Here is a 19,352-nt window from a genome sequence, read left to right as displayed (position 1 = left end):
TATCCTTTTTTGTAATGCAGGAAAGCATCTTCATGTCTGTAGCTGTGTGCCTGTGCCTATGACCCTGTGAGGAGGCTGCAGCAAGAGGAAGGGTGGAGAGGAAAGGGTGAGAGAGAGAGGGAGGGAGAGAGAGAAGAAGAGAGGAGAGAAGAGAAGAGAGGAGGGGAGGGGAGGGAGAGGAGGGGAGAGGAGAGGAGAGGAGAGGAGAGGAGAGGAGAGGAGAGGAGAGAAGAGGAGAGAAGAGGAGAGAAGAGGAGAGGAGAGGAGAGGAGAGGAGAGGAGAGGAGAGGAGGGGAGGCCAGCGCTGACCATGAGTGTTAAAACAAAAACTTTCCACTGGTAAAGGAATTAATTTCATTTAAATAACAAGAGATCAAAACAAAAGTATTCCTCTTTTTATTTTTATTAACTTGTCTGTTAAAATTCAATTTTATAATACATTGAAAAGCTCCTAAGAATCAATGTTTTTATTTATTCTTGCATTGCCTAATTCCCAAAAAGGATCTGGGGCAGCTTACAAAGCTCAACACACACAGGGAGCAGTAAATTGGGGGCAAACCAACAACAGAAGGGAGAGTGGGGGCAGGAAAAGTGGGCATCGTAGTGGCTCATAACCTGACAGTGTCGGCATTTATTCCCTACTCAAACAGGTTATTTGGTGCCACATAAAAACCTCATGTGACTGTGCCCTTCCTCTTATTTGATATGACATCTCCTCTTTTTTTAAAATTTTTTTATTTTTTGAGATCGAGTCTCACTCTGTCACCCAGGCTGGAGTGCAGTGGCATGATCCTGGCTCACTGAAGCCTCCGCCTTCCGGGTTCATGCGATTCTTCTGCCTGAGCCTCCCGAGTAGCTGGGATTGCAGGCACACACCACCATGCCCGGCTAATTTTGTATTTTTAGTAGAGACAAAGTTTCACCATGTTGGCCAGGCTGGTCTTGAACTCCTAACCTCAGGTGATCCACCCTCCTCAGCCTCCCAAAGTGCTGGGATTACAGGTGTGAGCCACCGCACCTGGCCTTCTCTTACTATTTTTAGTTTTATAAGCACTCAAGGTAATTTATTTTCTCCTCTGATATTTGCCTAAAATTACAATTCACCACCCCAGATAGAGTGTGCTGCTCTGGCTGTGGCTGCATGGTGTGAACACTCAAGCTGGTCAGATGAGAGAGCACAATTAAGATCCTTTCCCACTCACTTATACTTTCTTTACAGCAGTGGGATTTATTATTACAATGGCTAATTCCTACAGTTAAAAGCATGGCATTGCAAGCACAGGCACAATGAAGTTACTGACTTCCTGATCATTCTTTTCACTGTTTTGTTTCATTTTGTGTTTTTTTTTTCCCCCTAAAAGTTTGAGAATAATAATACTTCTCTCACTTCCCCCAGCCCCTAGTCTTTAATTTCTTATCAGAAAATTAGGCTGACTCCTCAGTCTGGGAGTCTCTGAGGCTGATCTTCAGTTTCTACTTTGACCACCCGTGTCTGGGGTAGGGGAGCGTCAGTGATCCCACAACTTCGTTACTGGTTAGCCGTGTTCTGGTTTCTGGATTCCTGCTGCCTCATCAGATGTCTCATTTTCCCCATCTGTGGGTCCTAGCAGAAGGAAAAATTGCAGAGACAGAGGAATGCAACTCACCTATTATTTTAGAATCAGAAGGAAAACATTTTCTTTCTCAAAGGCAAAAGTTTCTCTGGCCTCATGGGATTATCAGCTGCTAGATATTTACTGATCAGTTTTAAATTGCTGATTTCAACAACTGAAGTGATGCATGAATAGACTCCATTTGAACATGTGGATTACATGACAAACGTAGCATTCACAAACATGGGGAAAGAATAGATTATAGAAGCTGGGCACGGTGGCTCATGCCTGTAATCCCAGCACTTTGGGAGGTCGAGGCAGGCAGATCACCTGAGGTCAGGAGTTCAAGACCAGCCTGGCCAACATGGTAAAACCCTGTCTCTACAAAAATACAAAAATTAGTCAGACATGATGGCGGGTGCCTGTAATCCCAGCGACTTGGAAGGCTGAGGCAGGAGAATCGCTTGAACCCAGGAGGCAGAGGTTGCAGTGCGCCAAGATCAGGCCACTGCACTCCAGCCTGGACAACAGAGCAAGACTCCGTCTCAAAAACAAACAAACAAAAGAATAGCTTATAATAAAGAGTGCCAGGACAATTGGTTAACTATTTGGAAAAAACTGAGTTTTAGCCCTTCATATCTGACACCAAAAGAAATTCTAAATGATTTAAATAAATAATGTTTCTTAAAAAGACAGAAAGAAACCAGAAATTTAGTAATTTAATAATAAAATCTAATAAAATTAAATGCAAACTGGTTTCTAATGTAAATTGGAAGTATTAAAATAATAAACAAACAAAAGGAATGCATTTTTTAAATGGATTTTACCAGATTGTACCATAATATAACATTTCAGGCGGATGAGAGTGCTGATAAATGGGCTCATTCATAAGCCATTGCTGGGAGTCCAGGCTGGTCTCACCATTCTGAAGGGCAGTTTGGCAATACATATCTAGAGCTTCAAATTTGTGTACTTTTTTTTGAACCAGTAATTTCACTTCTATGAATATATCATGAAAATATTCCTGATGTTATTGGTTATGCACAATAATAACAATAATTTTTTTTTTTTTTTCTTTTCAGACAGAGTCTCACTCTGTCCCCTAGGCTGGAGTGCAGTGGCACGATCTCGGCTCACAGCAACTTCTGCCTCCCAGGTTCAAGCGGTTCTCATGCCTCAGCCTCCCGAGTAGCTGGGATTACAGGCATGTGCTACCACGCCCGGCTAAATTTTGTATTTTTAGTAGAGACAGGGTTTTGCCATGTTGGCCAGGCTGGTCTCAAACTGCTGGCCTCAAGTGACCTGCCGAAGTGCTGGGATTACAGGTGCAAGCCACCACGCCCAGTCCCACAAGAATTATTAGTGGCAAAGACATGCATTGCAGTATTGTGAGCATATTGAAAACATGCTAAAAACTGGCTGGGCCCTGTGGCTCGTGCCTATAATCCCAGCACTTTAGGAGGCTTAGGTGGGAGGATCACTTGAAACCAGGAGGTTGAGGCTGCAGTGTGCCAGGATCATACCACTGCACTCCAGCCTAGGTGACAGAGCGAGACCTTGTCTCAAAAAAAAAAATAAAAAAAAAAAAGGAAAAACATGCTAAAAACCTAAGTACCTACCAGTGAAATAAATGAGAATACATCCATGTAAGGTAATAAATGACATTAAAATAATGCTGTACGAGAATGTTTAATAAATGGAAAGATATTCACAATGCATTATTAAATGTAAAAAGCAGATTATCAAATATTAGATATTCTATGAACCCAGCCCTGGGCAGAAGAGGAAAGAAATTACCTGTGTGAGAAACGTGTTCAATGTCGTGGGGGAATGACAGCCGGTGGTGTGGAGGTAAAAGATTTACCGAGACAGTTGCAGGTAAAGAAAGGCAGAAGATTTATTAGAAAATACGTTGCCAGAGTGACAACGGGCAGGCAGCAGAGAGAAACTGACAGCAAGGAAACAAAGGTTTGCTGGAGATTTTACAGGGTAGTGTTTATACCATCTGTTGAAGAGGGCTTTGTGTAGTATTAATAATGCCAAGGTTGCAGTGAACTAACTTGCAGGTGTCTGGTGAGAGTTACTTGCTCGGAAGGACTGTGTGTCCTGGACCATAAAGAAAGGCAGACTTGTTGCTTATCTGCTTTCTCTTTTTATTTTCCCTTGCTCCCACCCGCCTGACTCCCACCAGCCTGACTACTTTTTCCCTAATTAGGAATCCACAGTAAACAAAATATTCAGAAAGAGCATATGCCAGCCGGGCGCGGTGGCTCATGCCTATAATTCCAGCACTTTGGGAGGCCGAGACAGGCAGATCACGAGGTCAGGAGATCGAGACCATCCTCACCAACGTGGTGAAACCCTGTCTCTCCTAAAATGCAAAAACTTAGCCGGGCATGGTGGCATGCACCTGTAGTTGCAGCTACTCAGGAGGCTGAGGATGAGGCTGGGGAAATTGCTTGAACCCAGGAGGCAGAGGTTGCAGTGAGCCAAGATAGTGCCACTGCACTCCAGCCTGGGCAACAGAGCAAGACTCTATCTCAAAAAAAAAAAAAAAAAAAAAAAAGTAAAGAAAGAGCTTATGCCAAAATGGTTACTCTGATTGCGACAGGGATTGGTGAGGGGCAGATTACGAGTGTTTATGCATGTGCAGTACTTCCATCTGTGTGTTACACTGACCACCAGGCAAAACAACAATGCAATCTCCATTTTGAAAAAAAGAAGTGTGTACGTATATATGGAGAAGAGATAATGACAAGAAACAAATTACTGCTTTTAAAAAGTGATGAAGTGGTATTAGAGCAGCTAGAGTAGGGCCCCATTTTTAAGAGAGTAAAGGAATCTAAAAGATAATAAAGTAGAGGTTGCGGGTTGCTGGTTGCATCTTTGGAGGTAGACCCATATGAATACTTCATTTTCCTCTTCTCTTTGCTTTTCTGTGTTTCTTAGAGTTTTCCTTAAAAAGGCATGTGATTTTGATAATAAGAAAATTATGTATTTTAGGCTGTACCTATTTAAAACCTACTTGCACAGAACTTCACACTTACACATTGACTCTGAATATCACAGGCTGGCGGTCTCTAGCTGCTCCCAGGGTTTCACTTCTCAGTGGCCAGAGCCACTCAAAAGGCCTCTTAACTTCAGAAGTGAGATTGTCAACAGCATCTCCTAGAGTTGGAAAACCTCCTCTGAAGGGGAAACAAATCATCATCATCAAATAACAAAAATTTTTAAAAATTAAAATTTTCCAAAATATAAATGAGATTATCTACTTTATATATCTGTGTTAAAAACTTCTCTGTGGGTCCAGACACACACATTGATCTGGCTAAAAGTTTAAAGTGACCAGATGATCCATATCTTCACATGTTGTTTATTGACATGCACCCCCACTTGCCGGCCACCATCTTCATTTATTAAGCATTTGTTATGCGTTTGGTACTGTACTATTTACCTGCATTATGTCAATTAATCACTTATGCACGTACACACTCTTGCCATTTTACAAGCAGGTCACTAAGCCTAAACTCAGTCAAGTCACCAGGCAAGAAAACAACACTATAAGGATAGGACTTTACTCAGATAGTGTATACCACCCACTGATACCCAGTGAGATGTCCTTGCCCCATCCCCCAGCACATGGGAACAAGAGTCAAGGCAGTTCAAGTTCAGGTCCCGCACAAGTTTTCCTCGTCTGCTCTATGAAGTCCCAGAGTTCATGATCAGTGCATATAAGCTATGAGTTCTTCCTCTACTTTTGTTGTGGGTGAAACAGCAGCAAACTGCAATTAAAATTCAAAAATCTTTGCAACTAGCAAAATCTGATCCATTAGTCCGGAGCTGTAGAACTCTATGTTGCAAAAAGAATTTAAAGTTCACCTAATTCAGCTTCCAAAATAAAACGTGAACACCCTTTACAGCAAACAGCAACCCTGCCCCATATTTGTCTACTCCACATTTTTTTTTTTTTTTTTTTTTTTGGAGATGGGGTCTTGCTCTGTGACCCAGGCTGGAGTGCAGTGGTGCCATCTCGGCTCACTGCAACCTCTGCCTCCTGGGCTCCAGTGATCTTCCCACGTCAGCCTCCTGAGTAGCTGGGACCACAGGCACATGCCACCACGCCTGGCTAATTTTTTGTATTTTTGTAGAGATGGGGTTTCACTATGTTGGCCAGGCTAGTCTCAATCTGGGCTCAAGCAATCCACCCACCTCAGTCTACCAATGTGTTGGGATTACAGGCATTAGCCACCGCACCAGGCCCCCAATCCACATTTAACTACCTCTCATGACATAGAACCCGAACTCTCAGGGCAAGCCGATTCATGTTTAACTCTACCAGAGAGTTTTATTTTTTTTTCTCAAAAGAAGTCCTTGCAAGCTTCCAAGAATCACTCAAAAACCAGTCTACTCAATGGCTTACACTTGACCACAGTCTTAGCTGATGTACCAAGATGAACTTTTTGCTGCGATAAAATCCACAGTCGGCCGGGCACGGTGGCTCACACCTGTAATCCTCACACTCTGGGAGGCCTGAGGTCAGGAGTTGGAGACCAGTCTGGCCAACATGGTGAAACACTGCCTCTGCTAAAAATACAAAAATTAGCTGGGTGTGGTGGTGGGCACCTATAATCCCAGCTACTTGGGAGACTGAGACGGGAGAATCGCTTGAACCCGAGAGGCAGAGGTTGCAGTGAGCCGAGATCGTGCCACTACACTCCAGCCTGGGCGACAGAACGAGACTCTGTCTCAAAACAAAACAAAACAACAAAAAAAATGCAATCATGTCTACATGTGTGAACCATAGCCAATTCCAGTGCCCACTGTAATTCCACCTCTTTCAATCCTGCTAAGGAAACCTCCCACAACGCACATGAGTGAGAGCGACACTGTCTTCTACAGCAATAACCTTGAACCTGCTCTACTTTTTAAAAATGAAGTGAACATTTTTAGTAGCCATGCTTCACACCCAGCAGCAGCACAGTAAGGTATCTATGCAGAAAGGATTAAGATGGTTGTTAGGGTTCTTTCCAAGTGACAGGGCTCAGGTGATTCACCCAAGTCCATGGCCACCCTTGCTGGGTCACCTCCTCTCCCATAGGTCTTTTGTTCTCCTGGCCCCAAACCTCCACTGCTTTCTACATTGTCAGAATAGATCGGTAGTTCCTGTTTCCTTCTCACTTACCGACCTGCACATGTCACAGATTCTCAGCATATTCCATTTGCAAGAAATCCACTGTTTTAGAGTGGCTCTCTGTTTTGTTTTGAATGTTGAGAGGAGCTCATGGGCACTTTTGCTGCATCACCTGCCACACAACTGGGGAGGTGTCACTGGCTAACCAAAAGGCAGGGGTGACGGCCCCTCACCCCTGTGGCCCAGATGGACTCCTCTGACAACCGGGGCAGAGCTAGGAAGACAATACAGACTCTCATGTTGCCTGCACAGAGCTCCCCACAAGACCACACTTCCTCTCGGGCTTTCAAGGGTACATCAATATAAGATAAATGACACGTTCTACAAAACCGCCTGCAAACACGGGCACCTGAGCCTGCTTGGTCTGCAAATGTTTCAAGGCTCAGCGAGGCTGTCGTGGATGTTTTCCCCCCGAGAGCTCCAGTGGTGGAGGTCTGCACATTCAGGTAGGAGCTCCTGTTCATGTCCTAATGGCACCCCTGTCTCCTGGTGTTCTTCAGGTGTGTCTCTGGGGCAGCTGACACCACGTTGAAGACGCAGCCTGTTACAGTCAGGTAGGGCAATAAAGAGTGGAGTGGCGGGCAGGAGGTGAGGCACGGGCAGTGGCCCTTCCTGAGGGGGTCCCATGCCCCCCTTAGAGCCTGCTGTTCAGACTTGGAGGTGGCAGCAAAGAACGGGTCCCAGCACTTCTCTTTGCTCATGTTGCCGCTGCATGCACTTTCTGTTGGCTTCCTCCGAGAGGTGCAGTTATCACCCATAGGAGCCTGAGCTGGCTGGAGCCCCGGGACATTCACCTGGCTCAATCTTTTCCCACCTGAGAGGTGCCTGGGTGCTGCCTGCCAGGGCAGCCGTTGTCTGATTCCAACGTGATCACAGCAACCGCAAGCCAGCCACAAGTCTCTGTCTTTGTGTGCCTGGGGTTTACTGCGACCGTTGGGGATTCAAATGGGGTCAGATTGAAATGGGCAAAGAATCCTCTGAAGCCTGGACTCTTTCCCAAGGAAGTCAAAGAGAATGGCCAAGGAGAGGTTGGAGGACCCCGGAGGAGGGTGATCCGCACCCTCCACTCCCACATCCCCCACAGCCCCCAGTAGAGGGGAGTCAGACAAAGCTGCCACCATCCCTGGGACCACCTGCACACCTGCCCCTTTTATGTGGGGACGTTATGTAGGGCGGCCCCTCTCCAACCCCAGCAGCACACGGCCATGCAGACACCCAAGCTGCGTGGGACAGAACCAACAAGTTCACTTACCAAGGCAGATGCGCCCATCACCCCTGCAAGGCAGATGTGTCCATCACCCCTGTTCTTTTCCCAGCTTCCTCATGTGCCAGAGCCGCCTTAGGAGCTGTGGAGGAAACTCCAGGGCCCATAGAAATTGCTTAGAGCTTTGGAACCCACACAAGAGATCCATCCTCAGGAAATACTAATCTGTGTTATCATCATTATTTATTAGCATTAGTTATGTGTTCTAGAAATAACAACAGAACAATCTAAGTGGTTGACTACAAAGAGGAGTTTCAATAAGCTGTGGTCATTTACTTGGTACGCAACTATTCAAACCTTAAAAATGGTGGTTCTAAAGATTCTGTAAGTGATTCAGGGAAGGTTTATGCAATGAAGTAAAGGAAAAGCAGGACGTAGCACTGCATTTATAGTAAGCAAGATTGAGAGCAGGCCTTGCGACAGAAGCACAAGAAAGCATCCCTGAGTGTGCTCTGGAGGGACTAGAACCTTCTTTACACCTTTGATGGTGAGCTCTCCTCCCCTCCCCTCCACCACAAGGCCTCCCTCTCTCTTCCCTGACCCAGGACAGTGATGAAACCCCCTCCTGCCAGGACGCTGGGAAGGGAATGGGTTGCGGGTTTGTGCTGGGGGAGGCTTTTCCTCTTTTCATCTGCTCAGTCAATCACAGATTTACTCTTCAATCCCTTAGTTGCTCTTTGGCCTACAGCACGTGGCTTCTTGTCCTTTGGCCTCCTAAAAATTAGAGGTAACAATTGCTTTCCTGTTGTATGTCCAGCACAACAGACACTGCACACACAGCCACCCGGCCCTTCACAAAGACGCAGAACAAAGTGGGGCTTTGGGACTGATTTGGCCATTTCCAGCTGTGCGCAAGGCAGCATTGATCTGAGCCTCAGCCTTCCTATCTGAGAAATGGAGCACCTCACACAGCACCTGGCCCAGAAGGTCACATAGGTAAAAGTGTGGCAGAGGTTGTGCCCTGCACGAAGCATTGGCACTTGTTCCTCAGTGTTGACTGCAATCAGCCATAGCCCAGGGCCTCCTTCCCTGCTGCCAGGCCAAGCAGGGAGAAGAGGGTCCCTGCTCTAGCTCCCTGCTGCATCTAGAATGCACTCCAGCTCTCCCCAGTGCTGAGGCCTGCCATCTCCCTGCATGTCCCCCAGCATACACACACACACACACACACACACACACGCACACACACACTGTACAAACGCCCTTCCCTCCTCCAGCTCTGTGCCCCTCCTCTCTCTGCCTGGACCCCCTAGGGCTCCTCCTCAGTCTTCTCCAGGACCACTCCCCATCATCCTACAAACATGCAGCCTATCCAGGAGGCCCCGGGGTGGTCTCTGTCACTGCACTTACAGCACTTCTCACTCTCTGTCATTCTTTCTTCCCTGTGTTTTTCTTCATTATCTCTGTCCACTACACCGTCCCCTTGAGAGACCACATGTGCTTCTTGAGCGTTGCTTAAACCCTGCCTTGAACAGTGCACACATGTCGTGGGTGCACAGTGAATGTCAAATCAATGAGCAAATGAACATTATGCTTACAATGAAAACAAATCAGGGCCTTCATCCTTATCCTCAGAGAGCTTTTTAAAATGATTCTGCAGGCCGAGCCTGGTGGCTCACACTGTAATCTCAGCACTTTGAAAGGCTGAAGTAGCAGGATCCCTTGAGCCTAGGAGTTTGAGATCAGCCTGGGCAACAGTGAGACCTCATCTCTACTAAAAATTAAAAAATTAGCCAGGCACTGTGGTGGGTGCCTTAGTCCCAGATACTCGGGAGTCTGAGATGTGAGGATCACTTGAGTCCAGGAGGTCAAGGCTACAGTGAGCCATGATCATGCCACTGCAAACACCAACCAGCCTGGGTGACCGAGTGAGACTGTCAAATTAATTAATTTTTTTTAAAGTTTTAAAAAATGATTGTGCAAAAAGGTAAATACAGTATGATTCTACTTGTAGGAGGTACCAAGAGTGGTGTCTCTGAATTTGTCAGAGAAACTGAAAATAGCATAGCGGTTACCTGGAACTGGGGGATGGGGCATAGGGGGTTGGTGCTTAATGGGTACAGTTTTAGCTTAGGAAGATGAAAAAGTTCTGTGGATGCATGGTGGTAATGATTGCACAAAAATATCAATATACTTAATGCCACTGGAGTGTATACTTAGAAATGACTAAAATGGTAAATTTGTGTTATGCATGTGTTTTGCCACAATTTTAAAAATAGCTTTAAAAAAATGGTTGTGGAGAAAGATATAAACACATTAAACAACTGCAGAATTATGAGACAACATATGAATAAGTGGCACCAACAACATAAGACAAGAAGTGACACATACTGCTTGATTCTGGCCCCAAAAAGTCCAGTGCTGAAGGCCATCTCTGGAGTGGAGTGTGGCTTTGCACTGAGCATTGCTCTCTGGGAAGGGAAGTGAGTTATTTTTAAGCTTTCCATTTGTAAAGGTATTATAACTGCAGTAATACGCATTGCAAAAATTAGCCACTAGAAACAACAGCAAGGGAAACACATCTTGGTGTAATTTCTTCTCATGTTTTAAAAACATTTTTTACATTTTATATGGTTATAATCATGCTGAATGTATGTTTGTATCAAGCATGCTGTCTGCGTTTTCCTTGTCAATCTTTCCACAAGTTTCGTAATTCTAAAACATCTTGTTAATCCCTAAAAATATACTGAATGCATTATCACTGTTTACTTAAGTATTCCGTTATTTCTGAACATTTCCATTGCTTTTAACATTTAACATCTCTGTTCATACTGTATTGTGCCAAGCCTAAGATTACATCCATTGGAGAAACGTTCCAGATTGGATTACTGAATCTACCCGTATAAACATTTTGATAGCTTTTTATATTGCTTTCTGAGGTCATCATGACTCTCACCTGAAATAGATATCCTCTTTTTTTTTTTTCCTGCTGGGGTATAAGTGGAAAACACATTTTCAGCATTGATATAATTTTGTGTTAGAAGATTGCAGCACTTTAAAACTCTTTTTCCCAAGAGCTAAAGGAGAGTTGATGCTATAAACATGGCAGGAACTCAAAACCCTGGGTACAGTCCCTGGTTCATCTCTGCCCTGTGCCTGGGGCAAGTCAGGGCAGGACTATTGGGAGCTGCAATCCAAGCACAAAGTTGCTCGGAGTTGCAGAAGGAGAAGCCACAGGGCAGACAGACAATACAGAACCTTGAAAGAAGGGCCCAAGCCTGCGCCAGCCCTCCAAAATCAGAGAGGAGCCGGGCTTGAAAAGGCAAAGAAAGAAAGAAGGCAGAAGGAGCTGCAGCGAAGGAATTAACCAGGGGGAAGAGAAGAGTGGAGGAAGCAGGGGGCTCAGAACACTCCCTTTGGAGAGGACTGGGTTTGTGGGGGCTTTCCCCTGCTGCAGCGAGGCCTTGCTAAAAGTGAAACTGTGATTTTCGGAGGGTTCTGAAGGCGTTCACCTAGGGAAGGAAAATGTTCCATTTGGGGGTCCACACTGGGTTAAAAACAATGCCTCTGCCTGCTCTCAGTTATGGAGGTCCCTGAGTGTCTTCAGTCAACTCTGGGCAGTTCTGAGGCTGCAGCAATATCCGAACTCGGCCTATGCCCCAACTCGGCCCAGGGCCTGAAGGCACCCCAGTGTGATCTTAACTCAAGTGTGCCCGCAGGACAAGGCGCCATGTTGCTTCCCCATCACAACACAACTAGGAACAAAGCTCCCATCTGCTGAGTGCCTCACAGGCACCAGCACTGTGCTGGGAGTTGCGGGTTCTTTGGGCAGGAAGAGGTGGATATTAGCAACTCCTTTAGCAGGGCTCAATGGCATCCTAGAAATCACACCACATTTGATAAATCTGAAAGCTAGGATTCACCCCAGGCGGCCTGACTCCAACGCCTTGAGAATTTAAGGAGCAGCAGTCTTCATGAATTTAATGAAAAACCTGGGAGAAGGCCAGTGTAACCTAATAAAAAGTCAAAGTTACTGAATTATTTGAAAAAAAAAGGAAAGTTGATCCTTTCAAGAGCATCTATATAAAAAGAGCACCTATATTCAAAGCCAGCTACACGACCCTATATTCAAAGCCAGCTACACGACCCGTGGTGCAGGAGAAGCCGGGAGTTGGCTCAGAAAAGGTGGGACAGACAGGATGGCTCAGTAATTAGGGCTGGCACATAGCAGATCTGGGCTACCTGTGTGACTCTGAGCAAGTGAATTAACCTCTCTGAACCTTGAATATAAAACAAGAATAATAATAATATCTACCTCACACACGAGCATTAATAAAATAGCGCTTGCAGAGTGCATGGCACATAGTACTCAGTGAATGGTAGCTGCTAGCATTGTTATCTTAATGATCACTGTTATTACATTATATTCTAGTTAGTTTTGATATTTTGGAGACTAGCCTAAATCTCACCACTCAGGCTACAGAAAGGATGTTTCACTAACCTTGGAAATTCCAGTACAGTACCTCAGAGATATCTCACATTCAGTTCCAGACCACCACAATAAAGCGAATATCACAATAAAGCCAGTTACATACATTTTTTGGTTTCCCAGGGTACATAAAAGTTATGTTTACCCTATAAGGTAGTCTACTAAGTGTACAAAGACATTATGTCTGAAAAAAACCAATGTATATATCTGAATCAAAAATAACTTATTACCAAACATATGCTAAAATCACCTGAGCTTTTCTTTTTTTTTTTTTTTTTTTTTTTTTGAGACTGAGTCTGGCTCTGTCGCCCAGGCTGGAGTGCGGTGGCCGGATCTCAGCTCACTGCAAGCTCCGCCTCCCGGGTTCACGCCATTCTCCTGCCTCAGCCTCCCGAGTAGCTGGGACCACAGGCGCCCGCCACTTCGCCCGGCTAGTTTTTTGTATTTTTTAGTAGAGACGGGGTTTCACCGTGTTAGCCAGGATGGTCTCGATCTCCTGACCTCGTGATCCGCCGGTCTTGGCCTCCCAAAGTGCTGGGATTACAGGCTTGAGCCACCGCGCCCGGCCACACCTGAGCTTTTCAGTGAGTCGTAATTTTTTTGCCGATGGCGGGTATCTTGCCTTGATGTGGATGGCTGCTGACTGATCAGAACGGTGGTTGCCAAAAGTTGGCGTGGCTGTGCCAATTTCGTAAAATAAGACAACAACAAAGCTTGCCACATTGATTGACTCTTCCTTTCACAAAAGATTTATCTGTAGCATGCAATGCTGTTTTATAGCATTTTACCTGCAGTAGAACAGCATTCAAAATTGGAGTCACGCCTCTCAAATATTGATGTCTCTTTATCAACTAAGTTTATGTAATATTCCACATCTTTTGTTGTCATTTCAACAATGTTCACACCATCTTCACCAGGAGTAAATTCCATTTCAAGAAACCACTTTCTTCGCTTATCAGAGAGAATAAACTCCTCATGTGTTCAAGTTTGATCATGGGATTGCAACAATTCAGCCACGTCTTCAGGCTCCACTTCTAATTCTAGTTCTCTTGCTATTTCTACCATACCTGCAATTACTTCCTCCACTGAAGTCTTGAACCCCTCCCTCCAACTCATCCAGGAGAATTGGAATCACCTGCTTCCAAACTCCTCTTAATGTTGGTATTTTTACCTCCTCCCATGAATCACAAATGTTCTTTGTTGCATCTAGAATGGTGAATCCTTTCCAGAAGGTTTCGCCCAGATCTATCAGAGGCATCATCATCTATGGCAGCCCTAGCCTTACAAAATGTATTTCTTAAATAACAAGACTTGAAAGTCAAAATTACTCCTTGGTCCATGGATTGTAAAAGCAATGTTGTTTTACCAGTCATGAAAAACAATATTAATCTCCTTGTACATCTCCATCAGATCTCTTGGGTGACCAGGTACGTTTTCAAAGAGCAGTCATATTTTGAAAGGAATCTTTTTTCCTGAGTGAGTCTCAACAGTGGGCTTTAAATATTCAGTAAACCGTGCTCTAAACAGATGTGCTGTCATCCAGGCTTTGCTATTCCATTTATAGAGTATAAGTAGAGTAGATTTAGCATAATTCTTAAGGGCCCTAGGGTTTTTAGGATGGTAAATGAGCACTGGCTTCAACGTAAAGTCACCAGCTGCATTAGCCACTAACAAGAGAGGCAGGCTGTCCTTTGAAGTCAGGCATTGACTTCTCTCTAGCTGTGAAAGACCTAGTAGCATCTTCTTCCAATAAAAGGCTGTTTTGTCTACATTGAAAATCTGTTGTTTAGTGTAGCCACCTTTGTCAATAATCTTAGAAAGATCTTTTGGATAACTTGCTGTGCTGCAGCACCTATTAGTTTCTATATTAGCACCTGCTTCTTCATGTTGCATTTTGATGTTAAGGAGATGGTATCTTCCCTTAAACCACTTGAATCAACCAACCTCTCCTAGCTTCAAACTTTTCTTCTGCAGCTTCCTCACCACTTCTGCTTTCATAAAATTTTAGAGAGTTGGGACTTCGCTCTGGATTAAGCTTTCTCTTAAGGGAATTTTGTGGCAGTTCCGATTTACCCAGACCACTAAAACTCTCTCCATTATCAGCAATAAGGCTATTTCGTTTTCTTATCATTCATGTGTTCACTGGATTAGTACTTTTAATTTCCTTCAATAACTTTTTCTCTGCCTTCTTAACTTGGCTAATTATTTTGACACAAGAGACTTAGCTTTCAGCCTATCTCCACTTTCAACATTCCTTCCTCACTAAACTTAATCATTTCTAACTTTTGATTTAAAGTGAGAGATGTGCAATTCTTCCTTTCCCTTGAACGCTTAGAAGTCATTGTAGGGTTATTAATTGGCCTAATTTTAATATTAATTGGCCAAATTTTCATATTATGCCTCAGGGCATAGGGAGGTCTAAGGAGAAGGAGACAGAATGGCTAGTGGTGGAGCAGTCAGAACACGCCCAACAGGTTCACTGTCTTACATGGGCATGGTTCATGGTGCCCCAAAACAATTCAAATAGTAACATCAGAAATAACTGATTACAGTCACCAGAACAGATACAATAATAATGAAAAAGTTTGAAGTATTGCAAGAATTATTAAAAGGTGACACAGAGGCACAAAGTCAACACACGCTATTAAAAAATGGTATTGATAGATTTGCTTCATGCAGGGTTGCCACAAACTTTCAATTTGCTAAAAATAGAACATCCGTGCAGCACAAAATGAAGTATGCCTATACTTTAAACAGTGCCTGGAACACAGCAGGTACTCATTACATACAGTTATTCTGTTAATTATGAATATATGCTTTTATTTTTTATATTTATTTGTTTATTTTGAGATGGAGTCTCGCTCTGTCACCCAGACTGAAATGCAGTGGTATGGTCTCAGCTCACAGCAACCTCCACCTCCCAGGTTCAAGCAATTCTCCTCCCTTAGCCTCCTGAGTAGCTGGGACCACAAGTGCCTGCCACCACACCCGGCTATTTTTGTATTTTTAGTAGAAACGAGGTTTCACCATGTTGGCCAGGCTGGTCGCAAACTCCTGACCTTAGGTGATCTACCCGTCTTGGCCTCCCAAAGTGCTGGGATTACAGGCATGAACCACTGCACCCAGCCAGTGAATATACATCTTTAATATGTAATTACCTCTTCCCAAGAACTATGAATTATGCCAAATATAAAGAAAACTACTGAAGGTAATACACTAGCTGCAAGTTTATTTAGCAAATTAGCAGATTTGCTAAATAAATCTGTCAGATTTAGCAAATTTAACTTTTGCCAAATTTGCTTCAATCTTTTATTTCAAGCAATAAAATGTTTGTGTTGAGACCCCTTCTTCACCCCTATTCCATCCTCAATACTGCATACCCTATCTTGAAATTTGTGGGTTCTGCCTTGAGGCTTTGTTTATACTTGTGATTCTCTTATTATGTAAGTATCTATAAACAATGACATAATAATGAATAATATATGGCATGTGCTTTTATTCTTTATAAATAATGTCAGACTGTACATGCACTTTTAAAATTTGCTTATTTCATTCAACATATATATATATTTATTTATTTTTATTTATTTATTTTTTTTGAGACAGAGTCTCGCTCTGTCACCCAGGCTAGAGTGCAGTGGTGCGATCTCAGGCTCACTGCAAGCTCTGCCTCCCGGTTCATGCTATTCTCCGGCCTCAGCCTCCCGAGTAGCTGGGACTACAGGCACCCGCCACTATATCCGGCTAATTTTGTGTATTTTGTTTAGTAGAGAGGGGGGTTTCACCGTGTTAGCCAGGATGGTCTCGATCTCCTGACCTTGTGATCTGCCTGCCTTGGCCTCCCAAAGTGCCAGGATTACAGGCGTGAGCCACCGCGCCCGGCCACATTCAACATATTTTTGAGATTTACCTGTGTTGATGCCTGTGGATCTAGTTCATGTATTTGTGTCATATTTTATTAATGTATTACAATTTTATTCATTCCCCTATTATTAGATATTAGTTTGTAATTATTATAATTTTCCAATTTCTGTTGTTTGTGCTTCTGTGAACATTCTCATACATCAAAGCTTCTCTGAGCAATGAACCTGGAAGTGGAAGTTCTGGGGCCAGAGCATCTTCATTTTTAATAGATATTTTTCCTAGATATCCCAAATTATCTCCACAGCAGTTGTAACAGTTTACATCCCCATCAGCATTGCATAACAGTTATTTGGCCATATCCTTTCCCGTGCTTGATGCTATTGGTCTTGTTCATTTTGCTAATTTGAGTATAAAATGATATCAGTTGTTTTCATTTGCATCTCACTGATTCAAGTAAGGTTTAGCATCTTTTTATTTGGATATTGGCTTGGTCACGTACTTTGCCCAGTTTTAATTCTGCTGTCTTCAACTTATTACTTTGTGAGAATCTGATATGTTATGGATGAAAATCTTCTGTTGCTTTTATGCACTGCAAATATCTTCTACTAATTTGAGACTTAAATTTTGTATTGGTTTTTGCCCTGCATACTTTAAACAAATGTTTGAATGGTAACATCACACTTTTATGGCTTGTGCTTTTATATTTTGACCAAGAAATTCTGTCCTTATCATGTCTCTGTCTTAAAAACACATTTTTAAAAAAGTTTTGAAACTTTGCTTTTCATATTTATTCTATCTGGAGTATACATTTGTGAATGGTTTGAGATAAAGTTCAAGTTTTACATTTTTCCCACATGGGAAGCCAATGTCACAGCACCAATGATCGAATCCTTTACCCACTAGAGTGCCCAGCCATCTCCAACATTTTCACATCTGTATTTTCTAGGGCCCCCCACTCTCTTTCATTGTTCTATTCATGTTGAAGTTACTAGAGTTTATAAGTAATAATATTTGGAATAATGGGTTCCCCCTTACCCTTCAGCAAAATTATTCAGCTATTTTTGGTCCTTTATACTTCCACATGAATTTGATAATCAGCTTGTCAGGAGAATCTGGTTGGCAGTTTGAACGCACTGGATCTGTAGATTAACTGGGGAAAACTGACATCTTCCTGAAGTTGAGTCTTTATGTCCATTATAATGCACCCCAGAGGATAAGTTTCCATCAGAATAAATTCTCTGACATTTGTGATCGTCTTGTCTTCCAACCTGTGGTGACAATAGCCACCCTACCTTACCACTCTCCTGAGAGAAATTTTTAAAGCATGGGGATGTCTCTGAAGTCTCTTGCAGCTGTAGACCCGCACATCCTTGATTCCAAATGGCAGAAAACTAATTTGCAGGTCAGACACTATTGAAATTTACCTTGATTAACCATGGCAATAAAATTGAGAGTGATGCCTAAGAGGGGAATCACCCGCTTTCCCAAATGAGATGAACTTTGGGGAATAACTGAGTAGGTAATTCTCTGTGTGTGGTTTCCTCTTTCTGAGAAGAAATCAACAGAAACAGAGTTTTCTGACTTTGAGATCCTGAATCAAATGTGTTTGGATCCTGTGGTAACCCTAGGCCTATCGAGTGTTATACACCAGCTCTTTCTGTGTTTAATTTGACACAACATCTCACTCGACTAAGTCACAGAAAAAAAAAATCAGTCATTACTTAATAGTAAGTAACCAACACCTTGACTTGGTGCATGTATTGAGACTCTCTTGTTTTTCTTTTTGCAAGGCCTCAAGGGGAAGGTATTTCAGGAATCCTTGTCCCCCGATGCCTGCACGGAAACTACAGCAATACTGCAACCTTACGGAAGCTGCTTAGCCCATGGATCCTGAAAACCATAGGCAAGAAGCACAGGTCCCGATGAGTGGATCTTTACTACTTTTACCAGATTCCTCCGTCCTGCAGAGGGATCATCCCACACACCCAGCAGAGACTTCTCTGCCACCATCAACCCCCCAAGTCATAGGGGGCTCAAGTTCTGCCCTGGTGAGCTGTGGTCCCCATCCTTGTGAACCCCCAAAGTGTCCACCTTGTGGAACTAAATGTATCCATCTTGAATAAATTTGCCCCAAATCCTAAAGACTGGGAAAAGGGAACCATTGAGCTTGTTAAGTACTGGGGAACGTCTTTGCTTCCTGCATCTCTCGCACCAGATCACCATGAGTATGAACCACCCATTTCAGAAGAACCACCAAATGCTGAGGTTAGAGAGGGTTACTTATGTCAGGCAGATGTTCTCTCCTTGTGAGGTAAAACATTTTTAAGCGTCTTTGGTTTTTTAAATTTTATTTTTATTTATTTATTTATATATTTTTGAGACAGAGTCTCGCTCTGTCACCCAGGCTCGAGTGCCGGGACTCGATCTCAGCTCACTACAATCTCTGCCTCCTGGGTTCAAACAATTCTCCTACCTCTGCCTGCTGCGACTACAGGCACATGCCACCACACATGGCTAATTTTTGTATTTTCAGTAGAGACAGGGTTACACCATGTTTGGCCAGGCTGGTCTCGAACTCTTGACCTCAGGTGATTCACCCACCTTGGTCTCCTAAAGTGTTGGAATTAGAGGTGTGAGCCACCCATGCCCAGCCTACTTTTAATTTATTTTTTATTTTTGAGACAAGGTTTCACTCTGTCACCCAGGCTGGAGTGCAGTGGTGCAATCACAGCTCACTCTAGCCTTGACCTCCCAGGCTCAGGTGATTCTTCCACCTCAGCCTCCTGGGTAGCTGAGACTGTAGGTGAGCACCACTACACCTGGCAAATTTTTGTATTTATTTTAGAGATGGGGTCTCCCTATGTTGCCCAGGCTGGTCTTAAGGTTCTGGGCTCAAGCAATCTGCCTGCCTCAGCCTCCCAAAATGTTGGCATTACAGGCGTGAGCCACCATGCCCAGCTCGCTCTTTCTTTCTTTTTTCTTTCCTTCCTTCCTTCCTTCCTTCCTTCCTTCCTT

At 43.7% G+C, this 19,352-nt stretch overlaps 1 protein-coding gene and 2 long non-coding RNA genes across 4 annotated transcripts in view; 1 reads left to right on the top strand and 2 right to left on the bottom strand.

The window, feature by feature from the left end:
• Positions 1–18,511, top strand: part of CD8B (CD8b molecule) — a 47,342-nt gene extending 28,831 nt beyond the window's left edge. For both annotated transcript variants that reach the window (XM_009184608.4, XM_009184607.4), the window contains one exon: positions 18,128–18,511. In XM_009184608.4, coding sequence (XP_009182872.1) covers positions 18,128–18,231 — 104 coding nt within the window. In that variant the 3' untranslated portion in view covers positions 18,232–18,511. The remainder of the gene's footprint in view (positions 1–18,127) is intronic.
• On the bottom strand, positions 1,341–9,715 carry LOC116270308. The gene is made up of 3 exons (XR_004178333.1): positions 6,779–9,715; positions 4,640–4,780; positions 1,341–1,603 (listed from the first exon to the last, which is right to left on the bottom strand). It is a non-coding gene; the product is annotated as an uncharacterized LOC116270308 (long non-coding RNA).
• LOC116270309 lies at positions 10,958–13,955 on the bottom strand. The gene is made up of 2 exons (XR_004178334.1): positions 13,046–13,955; positions 10,958–12,723 (listed from the first exon to the last, which is right to left on the bottom strand). It is a non-coding gene; the product is annotated as an uncharacterized LOC116270309 (long non-coding RNA).
• Positions 18,512–19,352: the final 841 nt, after the last annotated feature.

Source organism: Papio anubis, chromosome 14 (genome assembly GCF_008728515.1).
Source record: "Papio anubis isolate 15944 chromosome 14, Panubis1.0, whole genome shotgun sequence".
NCBI classification, from domain to species: Eukaryota; Metazoa; Chordata; class Mammalia; order Primates; family Cercopithecidae; genus Papio; species Papio anubis.
The sequence above is the reverse complement of the archived record's forward strand: the minus strand, read 5'-3'. Positions and strand labels throughout refer to the sequence as shown.